At 46.4% G+C, this 17,361-nt stretch overlaps 2 protein-coding genes across 7 annotated transcripts in view; one reads left to right on the top strand and one right to left on the bottom strand.

Moving 5' to 3' along the window:
* Positions 1-10,570, top strand: part of OSBPL1A (oxysterol binding protein like 1A) — a 221,513-nt gene extending 210,943 nt beyond the window's left edge. For all 6 annotated transcript variants that reach the window (XM_047793943.1, XM_047793944.1, XM_047793942.1 and 3 more), the window contains 7 exons: positions 220-327; positions 1,351-1,440; positions 1,678-1,804; positions 4,024-4,140; positions 4,510-4,633; positions 5,989-6,079; positions 9,336-10,570. In XM_047793943.1, coding sequence (XP_047649899.1) covers positions 220-327; positions 1,351-1,440; positions 1,678-1,804; positions 4,024-4,140; positions 4,510-4,633; positions 5,989-6,079; positions 9,336-9,438 — 760 coding nt within the window. In that variant the 3' untranslated portion in view covers positions 9,439-10,570. The remainder of the gene's footprint in view (positions 1-219; positions 328-1,350; positions 1,441-1,677; positions 1,805-4,023; positions 4,141-4,509; positions 4,634-5,988; positions 6,080-9,335) is intronic.
* A 428-nt stretch (positions 10,571-10,998) lies between these two features.
* CABYR (calcium binding tyrosine phosphorylation regulated) overlaps positions 10,999-17,361 on the bottom strand; it is a 28,268-nt gene continuing 21,905 nt past the window's right edge. The window contains 4 exon segments of the mRNA XM_047793948.1: positions 10,999-11,087; positions 12,107-12,714; positions 14,891-15,026; positions 15,029-16,113. Of these exon segments, the coding sequence (XP_047649904.1) occupies positions 12,116-12,714; positions 14,891-15,026; positions 15,029-16,113 (1,820 nt within the window). The 3' untranslated portion in view covers positions 10,999-11,087; positions 12,107-12,115.

The raw sequence follows: 17,361 nt of genomic DNA, 5'->3' as shown, positions 1-17,361 counted from the left end.
AATGTGGGATTCGAGTCACATCTGCGACCACAGCTCACAGCAACACCAGACCCTCAGCCCACCAGCTGGGGCCAGGGATCGAACTGTATCCTCATGCGTACTACTAGTTGGGTTTGTTACCACGGAGCCATAACAGGAACTCCCAGCAAATGCACTTTTTAAACAGAATAATACATGTCACGTGCTTTTCTGAGTCTGGGTTTTCTTTTTGTTTTCCAGACACAACGAAGCTTACACATGGACAAATCCTACCTGCTGTGTTCATAATATCATTGTGGGTAAACTGTGGATTGAGCAGTACGGCAACGTGGAGATCACAAACCACAAGTAAGACACTACGGTGTCCTCACTGGTCCCTACAGTTGTCGTCAGAGGGTTCCGCAGTCTTTTTTAAAAAGTTCTAGTAGAGCTCAGGGCTCCCACAGCCTCTGTGAACCTTCACCCTCACCTCCCCGGCGCACACTGCTGATTCTGTTCAGTTTCTGTTGTTCGCATGAGGCTGGATGACAGGAGGAATATAAAAGTTGAATTGTGTTCAGATCCTTCTTTGTGACCTTAGGCAGGTGTCTTAGTCGGCTTAGGCGGCTGTAACAGCACCATAGACTGGGTGGCGCCAACAGCAGGGATTTATGTCTCACGGGACTGGGACATAATAGGCTGGGAAGTCCAAGGCCAGGGCGCTAGCAGATCGGATGTTTGGTGAAGGCTGTCTTCCTGGTGTGAGGTTGGCCATCTTCTTGTTTGGAGACATGGCCGACCTCAGGTCATCTTGCATCTCCTTTCATGAGAGCACTGATCCCATTCACGGGGGCTCCACCCTTATGACCTATGACCTCAAATCCCCTCACATGGGGACTAGGGATTCCCCATATGAATTCGGGGGGGAAAAACATTCATTCCATAGCAGCAAGTCACTTATTTTTAATTTATTTATTTTTGTCTTTTTAGGGCCACCCCTGCAGCATATGGAGGTTCCCAGGCTAGGGGTAGAATCGGAGCTGTAGCCTCCGGCCTATGCCACAGCCAGAGCAATGCCAGATCTGAGCCGTGTCTGTGACCTACCCCACAGCTCACGGCAACGCTGGATCCTTAACCCACTGAGCGAGGCCAGGGATCGAACCCACTCCTCATGGATACTAGTCAGATTCTTTTCCACTGTGCCATGACGGAACTCCCCCAGTCACTTATTCTTTATGAACCTTGCTTCCCTTTTCTACGTGGCAGGTCCAGTACTGACTGTGGATGAGGGTTCTCTGTGTGGAGCCTGGCAGGTGTTGCTGGAAAGGAGAGCGTGGTCCCTGTTCTCTACTGCTTCTTCCATGTAACCTGAGCTTACTCTTTTCTTTATAGGACTGGGGACAAATGTATTTTGAATTTTAAGCCATGTGGCCTTTTTGGTAAGGAATTGCACAAAGTCGAAGGCTACATTCAAGATAAAAGGTAAAAGTTTCCCTTTTAAATGTTGAACAGTATAGGTGTCATTCACTAAATAAAATGTCACCATTAAAAATCTGCCATTACTTAGTCAACAAGTATTTTAGCAAAGTGGAAAAACTTTCTTCTGTAAGAAAATATCGATTTCTTTGATCTGATACTAAGTCAGCATCTTTATAATATGAGGCAGTTGCAGCAAAATACTGATTTCATTGTTGGCTAAATATCAGTTTCTCTTGACAGCAAAAAGAAGGTCTGCGCCCTCTATGGGAAGTGGACAGAATGTTTATACAGTGTTGACCCCGCCACGTTTGACGCTTATAAAAAAAATGATAAGAAAAATACCGACGAGAAGAAGAACAGCAAACAGGTGAACATCCCGGAAGGTGGTATTGAAGGCATTCCTGGACTTGACATTTGTACCAAACCCTTTGCAGGTGGCATGTTAGTGCATCATCTGCAACCTCTTTGAACTTGGTGCTAATGCATGTGATTTCTCTCCTCGAACCTTCTTGATGAGCAGATGGTCTCCTGGTAGCAGGGATTTGATAGAACCTTACGTGGCATGGGGTGCAGTTACACATACGGCCTTGAATTCATGTCACTTCAGAAAGCTGGAGTTCACTAAGGACATGTCCTTGTCCTTCTTTCTGTTGCTGTGCATTAGCAGTTGAGATCATGTGAATATTTAAAATTTCACGCATGAGGACCTACGTTTTCATGCTTTCGCAGCTGTGTTGTCCTCTTCCGCATCCGGGGTTACTGGATGAGAGCGTCGCAGTTGAGGGCTGCTGTCCGCTTCACAGGCTTCTCCCCGACGAGACTGTTAGGTCCGCACAGGCTCTGCCCGCGTGAGGCCAGAGGCTGGGGGGCCCAGAGCTGAGGGCGGCTGCACCTGTAGGGACAGGAGGTGTCGGGCAGGTTACTTTCCAGGGCCGGTATCTCAGTTCAGAGCAGGAACTGCTTAGAGTCCTGCCTCCTCTGCTTCAGCCTCAGGCAGATGCCCCCTCCCTGCTTCAGTGCTGTCATCTGTAAAGTGGGGACAGTGCTGGCACTCTCACGTCAGACAGGTGTGGGGGCTGGGGGCGGAGGCAGGGTGGCCCTTCCTGCTCGGCTTCAGAGCATCACTCAGAATTAGGAAGCCCTGCCCTCCCTCAGAAATGGAAGCTGTGTGTCTGGGCGACCTTTGTCATGAGTTGGGTTACTGGGGCCCCTAAGTGAGCAGGGCACCTCCTCCCGGGCCTTGTTGTCCCCTTATCCCCCTTCAGCTCTGTGACAGCTGTTCTCCTCACCACTCCCTTTGTGGCTGCTGCTGTCCCCTCCTTCTGGAGGTGGCCTGATCCTTCTTGGCAGCAGGGGCCTGGCGGGACTGGACGAGGGGATGCTCAGATTCAAACTGCTGGGCAGCAGCTGCAGCCCGGACAGCACGAGCCACTTGGCGAAGACACTGCCCCCACCCTCCTTCCACGGGGTGGTGGGAGGAGCACCTAGGGCATTGGCACAATTCCAGAAGGTCTCCCTCATTGCCAGTCTGTAGAAAGCGGGCCTTGCCCCTTGAAGGGAGAATGCCACCCTCAGTCGCTCACCTATGTCCAGTCTCGCCCTCCGCGTGTGTCAGCCACCACTGATCTCTCATGTTCAGGTGCCACGAGGAGCCTGTCATCATCCATTTGTCACCTCCCTGCTGCTGTTTTTAAAACCACATATTTCAGCCAGGCATCTTAGATCTGGTAACTGTGACACTGGGACTATGACTTAACCTTCCAAAGGTTGAAATTCTTTATATATGAAGCTATGGCAATAATACATCGCCATAGGCTTATTACGTAAGGACTAAATATACAGAGAGCCGCTGGCGTAGCTCTGCCTGCGGGTGGGGGCGGCCCAGCCAGAGGACGTGTTCGTTTCCTTTTTAGTCTGACATCTTTTTAAATCCTTGTTTTATCAGAGGCTTTCAAACTCCATCTTGGTTTGTGTTGTTGATAAATTTAGTTAACTGCTCCAAGAATTTAACCTTTTCTGGCTCTCATAATGTTCCAGTAATTACTCAAATACAAAAGAAGTTATTTTGTATTTTTAAAAAAGCTTTTAAAATATTAAAACATGGCATTCCCACTGTGGTGCAATGGGATTGGTGGCATCTTGGGAATCCCGGGACCCTGGTTCGATCCCTGACCCAGCACGGTGGGTTAAGGATCCAGCATTGCCACAGCTGCAGCTTAGATCTGATCCCTGGCCCGGGAACTCCATGTGTCATGGGACGGCCAAAAGAAAAAAAAAAAAAAAATTTTAAACACAGTAGTAAAGACAGGATGCCGACAGTGGTGGCAGTAGTGCCTTGAGTGCAGATAACACTAGATGAGACACCACACAGAGCTCACGAGGCTCCCAGTGCTTATTCCATCGTTTGACCTGTGCTTTGGGCTCCCTGCCCTGGGCTAGTGAGGATGTGAGAGCATTAAAATCATGGTACCCCAGCCCTCATGCAATTATATTCTAATGCTGTGCAGTAAGCGGTGCTTCTCGTGGCATTTGTGAATGTATCCTTTTTAAGGCATTTCAGTTTTGTCCCTCTCTTGGTTCTTCCAGATGAGCACTTCCGAGGAGTCGGATGAAATGCCCATGCCGGATTCAGAGAGTGTGTTCGTTATCCCCGGAAGCGTTCTCCTGTGGCGAATAGCTCCGCGGCCTCCGAACTCGGCCCAGGTGAGGCTGGGCCTGCCGGCCGTGGCCTCACTGTATCTTCAGTGCTGACCGTGCCCTTGCCCCAGCCCGGGCGGAACTGAGGGACAGGAGGGTGGTTTGTTCCTGTCATCCCTCTGCCTGCCTCTTAGCCCCAGGACCCTGGGCATTCCTGCCGCCCAGCCCTCCTGCATTTGGCCAGCAAGGGTGCCTTGGGGTGGGGCTTCTGGGAGGCTTTCTGAACAGTCACTCGGGAGGAAGGCTGACTGGCTGAACCCTGAGATGTGCAGTCTGAGAAAGGCCAGCTGTCATCACTACAAAACGGAGGAATGCTTCCAGGGTTGCATTTTGCATCACGCCTTGGTGTAAATTTGAACATTTTCTTCTTTTCAGATGTATAATTTTACCAGCTTTGCAATGGTTTTAAATGAAGTCGACAAGGAAATGGAGAGTGTGATTCCGAAGACAGACTGCAGGCTACGACCTGACATCAGAGCGATGGAAAATGGGGAAATAGGTAACTAATGCCCGATGGGTTCCCAGAGAAGATGAATTTCTTTGAGAAGGATGGTTGGTTTCACTCCTGGTGACTGTTAGCGTTTTTGTTGGTTAGCACTTGGTTTTTCTTATGTTGGTACAAGTCTCTGCTAGAGATTTTTTTTTTTTAATTAAAATTCAACTTAAATTCTGTAACCTTTGTTTTAAATTTGGGAATCTGAGATAGACTTTAGTTGCTCCTATTTAATTTCCTCAGTGATCCTCCCTGAGAATTTAATACAGTGCATATGACCAGAGGCAGGCCTTACGTGTCAGAGGGGAATTTAGAAAATGATAGCATCTTTATCAACTAGTTCTTTCCTGATATATCTCAGAATTTATATAGTGCCTTGTGAATCTCAAAGAAGAAGTTGGACCTGGTTAATTATAACATTTTTATCTTGTGGTGTTAAATGGCTTCTAATCCAGTGGTTCTCAAAAAGGGGGCAGTTTTTCCCTCAGGGAACGTGTGGCCACATCTGGGGACTTGTGACTGTCACACCTGGGGAGTTGCTCCTGGTATCTAGTGGATGGAGGCCTGGGGTTCTGCTCACGTGCCTGGGACAGCCCCCCAGAAAGCATCACGGGGTACATTGTGTCAGCAGGGCAGGGCTGAGACGCCTGCTGTAACAAACACTGATGCTCCCTTTGATTATCTGAGATGGTACAACAGTGTTTTGCAGGATTGTTTGAGTTTCTTAGGAATGGAATATGAAAGAGCTCTGTGAGGTCTTGCTAAGCATGTATTCAGTTTTTCCACCCAATTTTTCACTAAAGCTTTTTTTTTTTTGGTCTTTGTTGACTTTTCTAGGGCCGCACCTGTGGCATATGGAAGTTCCCAGGCTAGGGGTCTAATCAGAGCTGTAGCTGCTGGCCTACTCCAGAGCCACAGCAACGCCAGATCCGAGCCGTGTCTGTGACCTACACCACAGCTCACGGCAACGCCGGATCCTTAACCCACTGAGTGAGGCCAGGGATCGAACCCACAACCTCATGGTTCCTAGTCGGATTCATTAACCACTGAGCCACGATGGGAACTCCTACCAAAGCATTTTAACCTAATTTTTTTTGGCATTAATAGTAAGCAGGTTCTCCGAGTAAAGGCAGACGTTGTTAAGGGCAAAGGTTGTAGAAGGAGACGACTGGGTCTTGAGTGCCAGCTGCCTTTCACGGGCTTGGGGATGTGCTCACCTTTGAATATGATGTCTGGCTGTGGAGTTTGTATTCTGATAAAATGGAGATGTGCTGATACCTGACTCCATAAAGTTTGCTAGTGCTGAGCCTGGTGGTCTCTGCTTGCAGAATGACTGTTTTTCATTGATGTGCTGATTTTAGATCAAGCTAGTGAAGAAAAAAAGCGACTTGAGGAGAAACAAAGAGCGGCCCGCAAGAACAGGTCCAAGTCCGAGGAAGACTGGAAAACAAGGTGGGCTGGGCCCTCGAGGGGTGGGGTGGGGTGGGGCGGGGCGTGGCCAGTGGCGGGCTGCAGGGCGTGGCCAATGGCAGGCTGCAGGGCGTGGCCAATGGCAGGCTGTGGGGCGTGGCTGACTACGCCCTGTGAGTTGCCCCCAGCCCTGAGAAGAGTGATTTCCACTAAGTATTCAAGCTGAAAGGGCTTCCTGTGTGTGCAAAGAAAAAGGACTATTTGAAAATTAAGGGTAAATATTCCTACACAGTTATCGCAGGTAAGTATCAATTAACCAATCTTTACTCCCTATCCAGTAAAACCCTGTCTCACCCATCTTTAAGGGGGAAAGTAAAATCTAGAATTAAGATTTTGGGCATGAAAATAGGTCTAGAGCCATTGGCTTTTATGTACGTGAGTAAATTATATGGCTGTTAACCCGTACATATGTTGTGTATCAAGGATATTTAGACAAGGCCGTACTCTTCCAAACACAAGGGGTCTGACATGTCATGGAAGTACATTTTGTTCAAGTAACACCTCGGAGTCCATTCAGAAACAGAAACTGGGCCATAAAATTCCTAAATTTTGAAAGTTTTTTTTTTGGTAAGGAATCAGGAATTACATTAGTAGTCACTTGTATTGAGTAAAAGAATCTCTTGTAAATAGGAATAGAATAAAAACATTTTCTGCTTGTATATTACATAATGGAAGCTACTGTCTCCCATTAGTCAAAGTTGTTCAGTAAATTTCAGAGCCCATATGGGCATAATTTTGCAAGCAATTCAGTAGATATTATTTGTTAGCCCTTTTGCATTTTAGATAATTATTAAAATAAGAAATGACCTGAGATTTCATCCAGTCTAATGGTTTTTGGACTTTTTTGCTAGCATCAAAATCTTTTTTACATTTAGACAAGAGAAGCAATAAGGTCCTACTGTACAGCCCAGGGAACCCTATCCAGTCTCGTGAGATAAACCGTGCTGGCTTCCCTGCTCATATCAGTTTCACTCATTTGAAGAGTTCAGGCAGTGTGGTTTTTCAGGCTTTAAATAATGGTTCCTGCTTATGAACATGGCTGAGTGTGATCCTGACCTGCCTTCCTGGAGGAGCCCACAGACCTTATTAACTGAGGTGATGCGGGGATGAAGTGGGGGGACTGGTAAGAGACAAAAGATTTGGAGAAAAGAGAAGGTGGATGATGAGACGGAAGAACCTGGTGAAGTCACCTCCTCCCCCAGTGCTAGCATCACGCAGTTAATATTTTAGAGAATGTTACTGTACTGACGGAGACCCACAGACGCTATAGACACAGAAACACTGATTAAAAGTTAGCAAAGACATCTCCACCCACCCCTCCCCTTTTCTGTTGTCCATGCTTGCCTAAAATGTTAAAAACTGCGCAAAGTGGCATCTTTGTGTGGGGGAGGGGAGGGCGCACTGAGAGCAGCAAGGCTTCCAGACATGAGCGCCTGGACTTAGAAATTATTTTCATAAATATTACTCTGAAAAAGTTATATTAGAAAATTTTATACAAATTGAATTTTGAACTTTTTTCATTTTTTAAAGTTTTATTGAAGTACAGTTGATTTACAAGGTGATAATTTCTGCTGCACAAGGTGATTCAGTTATACACACATCCTTTTTTTTTTTTTTTTTCAGATTCTTTTCCCATGTAAATTATCACAGAATATTGGGTAGAGTTCCCTTTGCTATACAGCAGATCCTTATGGGCCAGTCATTCTGAAATTTGAACCTTTTGAGCAAGTAATTTTGCATTTCCATTACCTAAAGAAAGCTGAGAATGTGGGAAATGGGTGATTTGTCTTTTAAAGGACAAGAGAATTAGGGCAGTTCTTTGCAGAATTTGACAAGATAGGTTAAGATGTTAAAAACTAGATGCAGCCTGTGAATCCATCTTACATGGCGAAAATAAAAGGCCCAGGAGGATTTGGATCAGATTAGTTTCGGTGGATTATGCATAGCATAGTATATTTGAAAAATCATGGTCTTTAAAAATGACTTAAGCAGTCCCCATTGTGGCTCAGCCGGTTAAGGACCCAACATTGTCTCTGTGAGGAGGTAATTTCAATCCTTGGCATCACAGTAGGTTAAGGATCTGGCATTGCCACAAGCTGCAGCATAGGTCACAGAGGCGACTCAGATCCGGCGTGCCTATGGCTGTGGAATAGTCTGGCGGCTGCAGTTCCAATTCCACCTCTAGCCCGGGAGCTTTCATATGCCACAGGTGCAGCTCTAAAAAGAAAAAAAAAATGACTACGGTTTGATATCAGTGACTAGTTTGGGCAAGTTATTTACCTTCTCAGATATTAAATAAAAACTTGATAAAAATTGGGGGGGTGAATTCCAGTCGTGGCTCAGTGGTTAATGAATCTGACTAGGAACCATGAGGTTGTGGGTTCGATCCCTGTCCTTGCTCAGTGGGCTAAGGATCTGGCGCTGCCATGAGCTGTGGTGTAGGTCACAGACGCGGCTTGGATCCTGCGTTGCTGTGGCTGTGGTATAGGCCAGCAGCTACAGCTCAGATTAGACTCCTAGCCTGGGAACCTCCATATGCCACGGGAACAGCCCTAGAAAAGGCAAAAAGGAAAAAAAAAAAATTGGGGGGCATTGACTCTGAATCAGGCACCTTCATATTACTGTAGTATGTCGGAAAATTTAACTTCCTTACCCTAATTCCTTACTCCTCATTGCATAAAATAATGTTTTCCAGTGGAAGGTAAGGAATGGGCCTAGGTGAACAGATAAGTATTTCAGTTTTTATGACTCTGCTAGACAGAAGCTCCTACTTCTGCTCAGTACTGTTGTTAAATGTTGTGCAAAATCCTTAAACCTTTTGGGTGGTCTCATGACACCCTTTTTTTTTTTTTTTTTTAATGGCCTCACCTGCAGCTTATGGGAGGTTCCCAGGCTAGGGGTCAAATCAGAGCTGTTGCTGTCGGCCCACGCCAGGGACACAGCAGTGCTGGATCTGAGCCACATCTGTGACCTATGCCGGAGCTTGTGGAAACACAGATCCTTAAGCCACGGAACGAGGCCAGGGTTCAAACCTGTATTTTCATGGACACTGTGTTCCTAACCAGCTGAGCCACATTGGGAACTCCACATGCTTTGGAGGAGTATTCTACATATACATGCTCTCTGAAACACTTCTTGAAAGTCTCTTCAGATCCCTGACTCACTCAGTGAGTCGCCACAGTGGGCACCCTGCGATGGCAGTTCCCCCCGGTCAATCTTGTCGTTTCTCTTTAAACAGGTGGTTCCATCAAGGCCCTAATCCCTACAGCGGAGCCCAGGACTGGCTTTACTCGGGCAGCTACTGGGACAGAAACTACTTCAATTTGCCCGACATTTATTAAAATGTAGATAAGTTGGTGCGTTTGGCTAATCTACAGATAAGTCTTAAACCCTATGTTTTAAATTTTTCTTCCTTGGTTTCTACTGATCTTTTAAAGAAAAGAAAAAAACTCTCTCTTGGTGATAACTTGCATTTCACCCAACAGAAGTAGGGCATGAGGTGATATTGGAGATGAAAGTCTAAGGAAAAATGGGTAATTTTGCTATCCAAACATACTTATTTGGAATACTATTTTATATAGAGGTATGGGAGTTTCCTGGAGAATATGCTTTGAATGGTTGCTGCGGCCATATTTACTGAAGGTTTATACCTAAATGTAACTTTAGCTTTATGGAATTATATAGTAACCCAGATCAAGTTATTTTGAATATTTTTATGCTGTCATGCTTGAATGTTTTAGATGTAACTTTGAAATGTTTAGAATTCTGTACAATGTTTATGTGCTCAAATATAGAGGTTATGTCATTTTGTAAAGACTGCATTGAAAAGATGGCTTTTCTTCATACTAATCCTCTCAGTTTTACCCCTTCCCACCTCTAAAAACAAAATGCCTGAATATTCGGAGTAGATATTCCTGATTTGAAAATTCTAAACTGGAAAAGGTATTTCATTTGCTTATTTTAGTCTTCTGAATTTACTTTTACAATTTTCTATAATTAATGACATTAGAATTAAAAGGTGTTTGAATTGTACGTATGAATTGAAAATATGTATAAAACCTAGCAAGTCACAAATACCCTAGGAATATAGATTTTAGTCATCATTACATAATGACAAACCTTTTTAAATGCTTCAACTTCCAGTGGCAGATGCCACAAGAGAAAATCAATTGAACTCATGTATTATAAGTATCAAACTATATAAAAGGAGGTCTCGTGCATTTCAGGTTTGCAAGGTGCCTGTGTACTTAAGAGATGTACAGAGATCTACTGTACAGTAGCTTTGCCCCTTTAATTGGGGTACATTAATCTCTATGGTATTTATCCACCCCACCCCACCCCCAGACTGCGATCTTGCTCCAAGGGGCTTTAGGTAGCTCCCAGTAAGTTATTTTAACGGCTGTCTTGAAGTTAACAAGTGTTACAGTGAAATAATCTACCTGATGCTAAATAAAGGCTCTAGAATGTTCAAAACAGTGTGGTTTCTTTTAAACTTTCAAATATACTGATGTTGCACTTGATGCAGTCCCGAATTATCAAGCATGTCCTTTACAAAGAAGTCCTTGTGGTGCCAAAGTCCCCAAGGCCAGAGAGCTAAGCCCTGGCTCACATGCTAAGTAGGCATTTAGCACGTAGTATTCTCTGCGTAGATACAGTATTAGGGAGCAGGGTGCTGCTGTATTCACTCAGCCTGAATGCCCAATAATGAAATTATCAAATGGGACACCTCTAGAAAATTTGTGACTAGATCTTCTGGAGTGGAAATGTTCTTATTTTACAGTGCATACAGTAAGAGCGGGTAGGTGCTATTGTGTCCTGTGACAACTCTGCAAAGATTTAAGACCTTTTGTGTTCAGATGTTTGTATACCCCCTAAATTACAAAGTAAGCAAGACTACAGGATTGTATGCTTGCATGAAGTTTATTGATATATTACGCTTGGTGGCGAACTCCACCTTGAACGTCGACTCAAACGGTGTCGTGTTCGGCATCTGTTAGGAATAACGTAAATAGTTAAATTATAAAATTGACCATGTAGAATGAAAGACCAGAAATCTTAAATTCTATCCTCCTGCTCTGCTATGAAGATCTTGATTACCTGTGCACTTGCACTAAAATATCCTACCATCTCATACCCAAAACAGCCATTTTGACAACCCAGCTGAAAGTCTACAAAGAGTTACGTAAATGCACACAATGCTAAGATATTCTGATAAGCGTTCTCTCCTTAAATATATGAACTGTGGTTCATAATACCTGCCTATAACTGCCATCTAGCTTTTGTCCATCAGATGTTCAGCTGCCCGCATTCTTCCGGCTCCCCATTGAACTTTCAATCCCAGTGTCTTGGTTTGGGAGGCAGGGCTCTGAATTCCATGGCCCCCTCTTCATGTCTGATTTTGTGGTGTGTACTCTGCTCCCAGCTCCTCCCTGCGGCTTGAACCCCCATGCTCTTTCCTGACCTTGGCCTCTGTCTGTTTTAATGAGGCGTGACAAAACCTCCTTATCCACGGCTAACACCACTTGTCCCTTCAGCTCTTTAATGTGTTTCCAGCCTGTCCGTTCCACTGTAAGCACTCCTGGTTTAAGAGGGAGCAGCCTCTTAGCGCACTGGTCACCTTGCCCTCCCGTTGTTCTCTGCTCCTCCCTGCCCCTTAAACCTGCCAGGCAAATTGTAGTAAGTCCTCACATGTGACAGTGTCTTTTTTTTAATCCATCCCCTTTGGCATCTTCTATGGGGCTAGACACAGAACCAAGTTTTCAGAGGTAACTGAGTGGGCTGACTGGTCCATGTTTCAGGCCCAGGTCCTTAGTGTGTCGCAGCCGGTACAGTGCTGCACCCACCCTGCGTTTAGCAGTGACAGGTGGTAAGGAGGTGGGGGACAGTAACCACATCAAGTTAAGCTTACCCAACTCAGGGCCTGAAAATATTTCACTCCCCAGGTCAACAGGTCAAACTGCTGAAAACCCAAGCGTGTTAAGGCGCACATCTTACGGTAGGAGAGTTTACCTGCCAGTTTTATGTTTCTGCTCTGCGAACATGAGCAGTAGTCACGGTTATTTCTCCAGCAATACCGTAACTTCCAAAGGGAGTACGTTTGTCACCAGATCCTGAACCCTTTTTGGCTACATCTTCTACTGGGAAAGCGACAGAAAGGAAAACTGGGCTTTGTGGTCTGGGGACATCGTGTCCACTTGTAGGAGGACTAGCATTCTGGGAGTTTGGGGTATGTTTCTGGAATTTCGGATCTGCAGGAACAGCAATGGGCACTTGTACTGCAGCGTATCTCTTCAAGGCATCTGACTGGGAACCAACAGCATGTCCAGGGACAGGTTTCCAATCCTGCGCCTCCTGAACGGTGGAGCCTACCAAAATAAAGGGCGGGGCACTGGTCTTCTTGCTGTCGTCCACCATCACATAAGTTGGAGAAGTAACTTTCGGTGGATGCTGCAGAAACTGTGGATCCTTAGAGTTAGATAAATAGAGGGCTGCGTGGGGGAAAGGCCCAGGTGCAGGTGGCGGTGACGGGCGACTTGGCTGATTCATGTCAGTTAGACAATAAAGGGTCCACGTGTTAGAATATGGTGGTGGCTGTCCTGCTTCGCCTGCTGCTATTGCTATAAAAAAAAAAAAATTTCAGGCATTAGAGATTTGGTCTCTGTATCAGGCGCTATGCACAGAAATGTCTGGTTTTTTTACATATAAACAGCTGTAGTAAGATGTGCCATAAAGCATGCTGTAGAGAGGGTGAAATTGTGTTTGGTCATGTGAAAGAAAGATTTGGTACAGTTGGAAAATGAGCACCGTGTTGTGAGAGCAAGTGGCGGGGACACGAGGGTTGTGACTGAGAAGCAGTCTTTCTCTCAATTGCTATTTCCAGGAACTTAACTTTAGACATGGCCTCTACAGGGTCCTTAGGAGTGGATGGCCAGTGCTTCTGGCTCTACCATAAAAATCAACAGAAGTTGAACAGAGTGTTGCTGTGTCTACCTACTGATTTCTCTCCACGGAGGAAGGCGGCACTAGGCATCTTTTGATCACATGATCAGGTCTCGCTGGCCCTTCGCAGGCACCATCAGCTCCCATTAGTTCGTCACCACACACAAAACATCACATAATCTAGGACTCAGAACCCAAGAGCACATGTACCCTTTGGGGCCAGGCTTGACGTCCTAGGTCCTGGCTGGCAGGTCACACTGGATTGTCTGAAAAAAGTCTCGGGGTGCCATCCATTTGCTGACACCAAGGCCAGGGTCAGGTCACATCTGCCTCGCCCAAGTGGAGACAGTGCCATCCGGGAGAACTGAGTCCCAGAAGATGGGCCGGAGGAGCTGCATGCTGCCCCACTGTGCGGAGTTCACCTTCTGAATGTGGGACCTGTGGCCCTAGTGCATCTTTTTTTTTTTTTTCTTCCTCCCAAAAGAAAATAGCACCATGCACATGGTACAGCTATTTTCAGTAGCTTTAGGCACTTTCAACTGATAGTTCTTGAAGCTAATTAAAAAGAGGCACAAGCCAGAGTTCCTGCTATGGCTCAGTGGTTAACGAACCTGACCAGCATCCATGAGGACATGGGTTCGATCTGTGGTCTCACTCAGTGGGTTAAGGATCCAGCGTTGCCGTGAGCTGTGGTGTAAGTCACAGACACGGCTCGGATCCCACATTGCTGTGGCTCTGATGCAGGCCGGCAGCTACAGCCTTGATTGGACTCCTAGCCTGGGAACCCCCATATGCCGTTGGTGTGCCCCTGAAAAAAACAAAAAGACAAAAAAAAAAAGACACAAGCCAAGTCTTCAAGGTTTGGGAAACCTCCCCAGTGCTTTGGAAATAGGATGGTAACTTGGGAGGAAGAGCTGCTTAAGCCACAAGCATAACGCTGGCCCCACAGGCTCTGCTGCATGCTGCCTTCTGCCTTTCCAACTGCGCAGGATCCCTGTCACCCTGCCAGACAAAATTTCATCTCTAAACACCTGCCATGGTAGCACTTCTTTATCACCCTGGTCCTGGTAAGGGTCAGAGTTGAGTTCCTGCAAAAGGAATGGGGGGCTGGTTCCCACACGCCCCACCTCCCTAAAGGGAGGTGCACTTGTCTGGATGTGACCGGAGGGTGGGAAGACCAAACCCTAACCAGGTGAAGACGGCCAGGCAGATCGTCTGTGTCACAGGAAAGCACCTGGACTTGGGCCCTGCCCATCCGTTCTGCGGCTGCCAGCTCCACGCACCCCTGTGTGACAGAACTTCAACCTGACCTTGCCGCGCTCCAGCCAGCTGCGCCGCTGCTCCCTTGGCTGTGCATGACCAGTCCCCCAAACCCTATGCAGAGCTCTCCTCCCTCAATGCAAAGCAGTCAGACACACCACCGTTTCTTTCATGTTTTCAAGCCACCACTTGTGTCGATACTTTGTTGTCATTTGATCTTTGCAGTCACAGGTGAGAAACTTCAAACCAACACCCCCTAATTTCAGTTTTGCAACAGGAGTATTCAGATCACGCGAACGTATTTTGTACCTGACAACAGGCGCGAATGTTTTACATGACATGACACGTGCAGAACCACGCAAAAGTGCTACGTGACCGAACTTGGGGCCACGTGGTGGTGATGTCACTTTGAAATCCCTCGTCTCAGAAGAGCAAAGTCTCAAATACAACAAAGCCTTTAAAGAGGATGGGTATGTTAAATCCTGTTTGAAACCAAGACATCTGACCTCTCTGCCGTGAGCCTGCCTAGATGGTTACCTACCATACAGATGTCACCAGATGTGTAGTTTTGAATTTTGTAAGTAGTTTTCTTACCTGGCTCCATCAAACCTTGTCCAGGTGCTGCCTCCCATTCTGGTTCCATTTCTGGTTCATTAAGCCCTTCGGGAACAGGAAGGCGGGGGCCACTAGATGATCTTACAGACGCGCCTGAGTGCACTACTGCGGCAGCTCCCCCGAGAACGCAGGTTTGACCTCCGTCTCCTGGGCTGCGGGGTTGGCCCACGACTCCTCCTGCCCAGCGCTGCCAGGGACGAGCGCAAAGATCTCCACTTCCAGGTGCATGGAGTTCTCAGCGCTCACGGCTTTAGTAGCGCCGTCTGCCTCCACGTATGACTCCACTGAGGAGTCATCTTTGGCGCTCTCCAACTGCACAAATTTTGTGGAACCCCAAGATTTTTCAGACACACCCGAGGCTGTCTTGCCTACTGCAAGTATGGGACTGAGGGGTGGTGACTGCTCGTTTCCTTTTAGACGAGCCACGTGATCAGAAAAAGGGGTAACTATGTGTTCTGGTGTTTGCTCGACATAAGGAACTCCTTCAATCACAGGCTCATTCTTATAGATAGATGCTATGTGCATGGTGGATGTCACCTCAATGTCAGCCTGCAAAGGGACCTCAGGAGCTTGATCATAAACAGGAGGTTCTTGTTCAACCTGCAAGGGGAAGGAGGAAGCCGTTGGTGATTCAGCCTTATCGTCTGTAGTGTCAGAACCCAAATCTACACGGACAGATGTTTGGCTCAGAACCTGCAGCGCCACCATCCCTCGAGAGTACACAGTAGGAGTGGCCACCACGGTATCTTCAGCAGCCTCTGAGCTCAGCATCTCCTCGGAAAGAACAGGCATACTCGTTGCCACATCCACCATTAAAATGTCAGATTGATCAGAATGAACAGGTGAAACATTACCTAACATCTGGGCAGCAAACTGAGCCGGGTCAGCGGGGACATAGGCAAACTCAGGTGACACGGCTGCTGGTGGCGGCGATGAGGGTGGGGTGGCATTCTTCGGGGTGGTCGGTTTCGAAGGACCGTGAGCTACTTCTGTCACGTCCTCAGGGTCTGAGAGCAGCTCAGCGTGAACTGATGGGAACTGAGTGGTTTTGTTGCTAAACTGCGGTAATGTGATGTTGTCCTCCTCTGTGTCCGTAGATTTTTCCATCCGTTTAGGTTCCTGGGAAACCACAGGTGTTCTTTCTGGTTCTTTCACACCTTCTAGTTTCTTCTCTTGTGCCCTTCCTTCTGACCACTTCTCCACTGCAAGTAAAAACCAGATGGGTTAATGAGCACATAGTGCACAAAAAAAGGAAATTTAAAGAAAGTAGTAGTAGGTTGAGCATTCAGATGTCTCATTGATAAACAAGTACAAAAGCATGTTGCTTTACTTTCCAACATCTCTAAGTGTGAGGAATGAAACTCTCCCATCCTTGTCCACTCAAAAGACACCTCGGTTCATTTCCTTAGAAATAAGTGGCTCTAAGTGGCACAGCAACAGAATTAATCATCAGATACCACCTTCAGCTAATCAGCATCAGGGGAGAGTCATAATTCTGCCTGAAAATAAAGCTCTTAATACAAATTTCCACACAAAACCGGGGAAAGGAAAAAATACGTCATATCTTAGTAGTTAAACAAATGTTGTCCTGTTAACAAAGGCATTCTTCAGTTTAAGAAACCTGGTATATAAAGTTCAACTTAATGAACTGGAAAACTAGTGGACTATATTTTTACATTAGGAAACATCATAAATTTTAATCTAAACATGGTAGCACCTGTTGGCAAGGTGCATTAAGGCAGCCGAAGCACTGACTATACAAGAGGAGCGGAAAACCCTGGATCAGGAAGCGGGGCTCAGTGAACCCTCAGACATGAGGAAGTAGCCACGGCTTTGAAGCTCAAGACAGCTGATGACATTCAGAAACTCCTAGAGCTGGAAAACTGATATAAAGTCATTTTCTGGACTCAACATTCTGCTTGTCACTCACACGGCCATCGAACCACCTGAGTGGTTACCCACCTAACGCTTTCTCGTCTGCTCACTTGACTGAGGATTTTCTCTTTGGGGAGGCACTTCCCTAATATTACGAAATCTGCAGAAAAGTAGAATTTGCCTTACAAGAACATATGTGCTTCAAGTCAGAACTTTGGCAACATGTTCCTGAGTCCAGCTGCTTTTCCAAAGAACAGTGGCCTCCAGTGTCTCCTTCCACAGGAGCTGTCAACTCAGTCAGGTGTCTAGTTCTGGACGTGGATACCACACATACGCTCACACACTGAGAAACGTTTGGGAAAGACAGCAAAGCCATGTCTACTCTTCCCTTCCTCTGCTTAGAGCGATGATCTCATGTGCTAACCAGTCACCTCTTCAGGATTGCCTGTTCACTTCCAAACAAAGCCCTTTACCAGCCAAGACACTGACTGAGTGTGTTTATGCTGTGGGTTTCAACACTGACTAGGCACTGCTGAGGATATTAAGACAGGACCTCATAAAACTTGCTTTCAGTA

Source organism: Phacochoerus africanus, chromosome 8 (assembly GCF_016906955.1).
Source record: "Phacochoerus africanus isolate WHEZ1 chromosome 8, ROS_Pafr_v1, whole genome shotgun sequence".
NCBI classification, from domain to species: Eukaryota; Metazoa; Chordata; class Mammalia; order Artiodactyla; family Suidae; genus Phacochoerus; species Phacochoerus africanus.
This window is presented reverse-complemented; position numbering and strand designations above follow the sequence as displayed.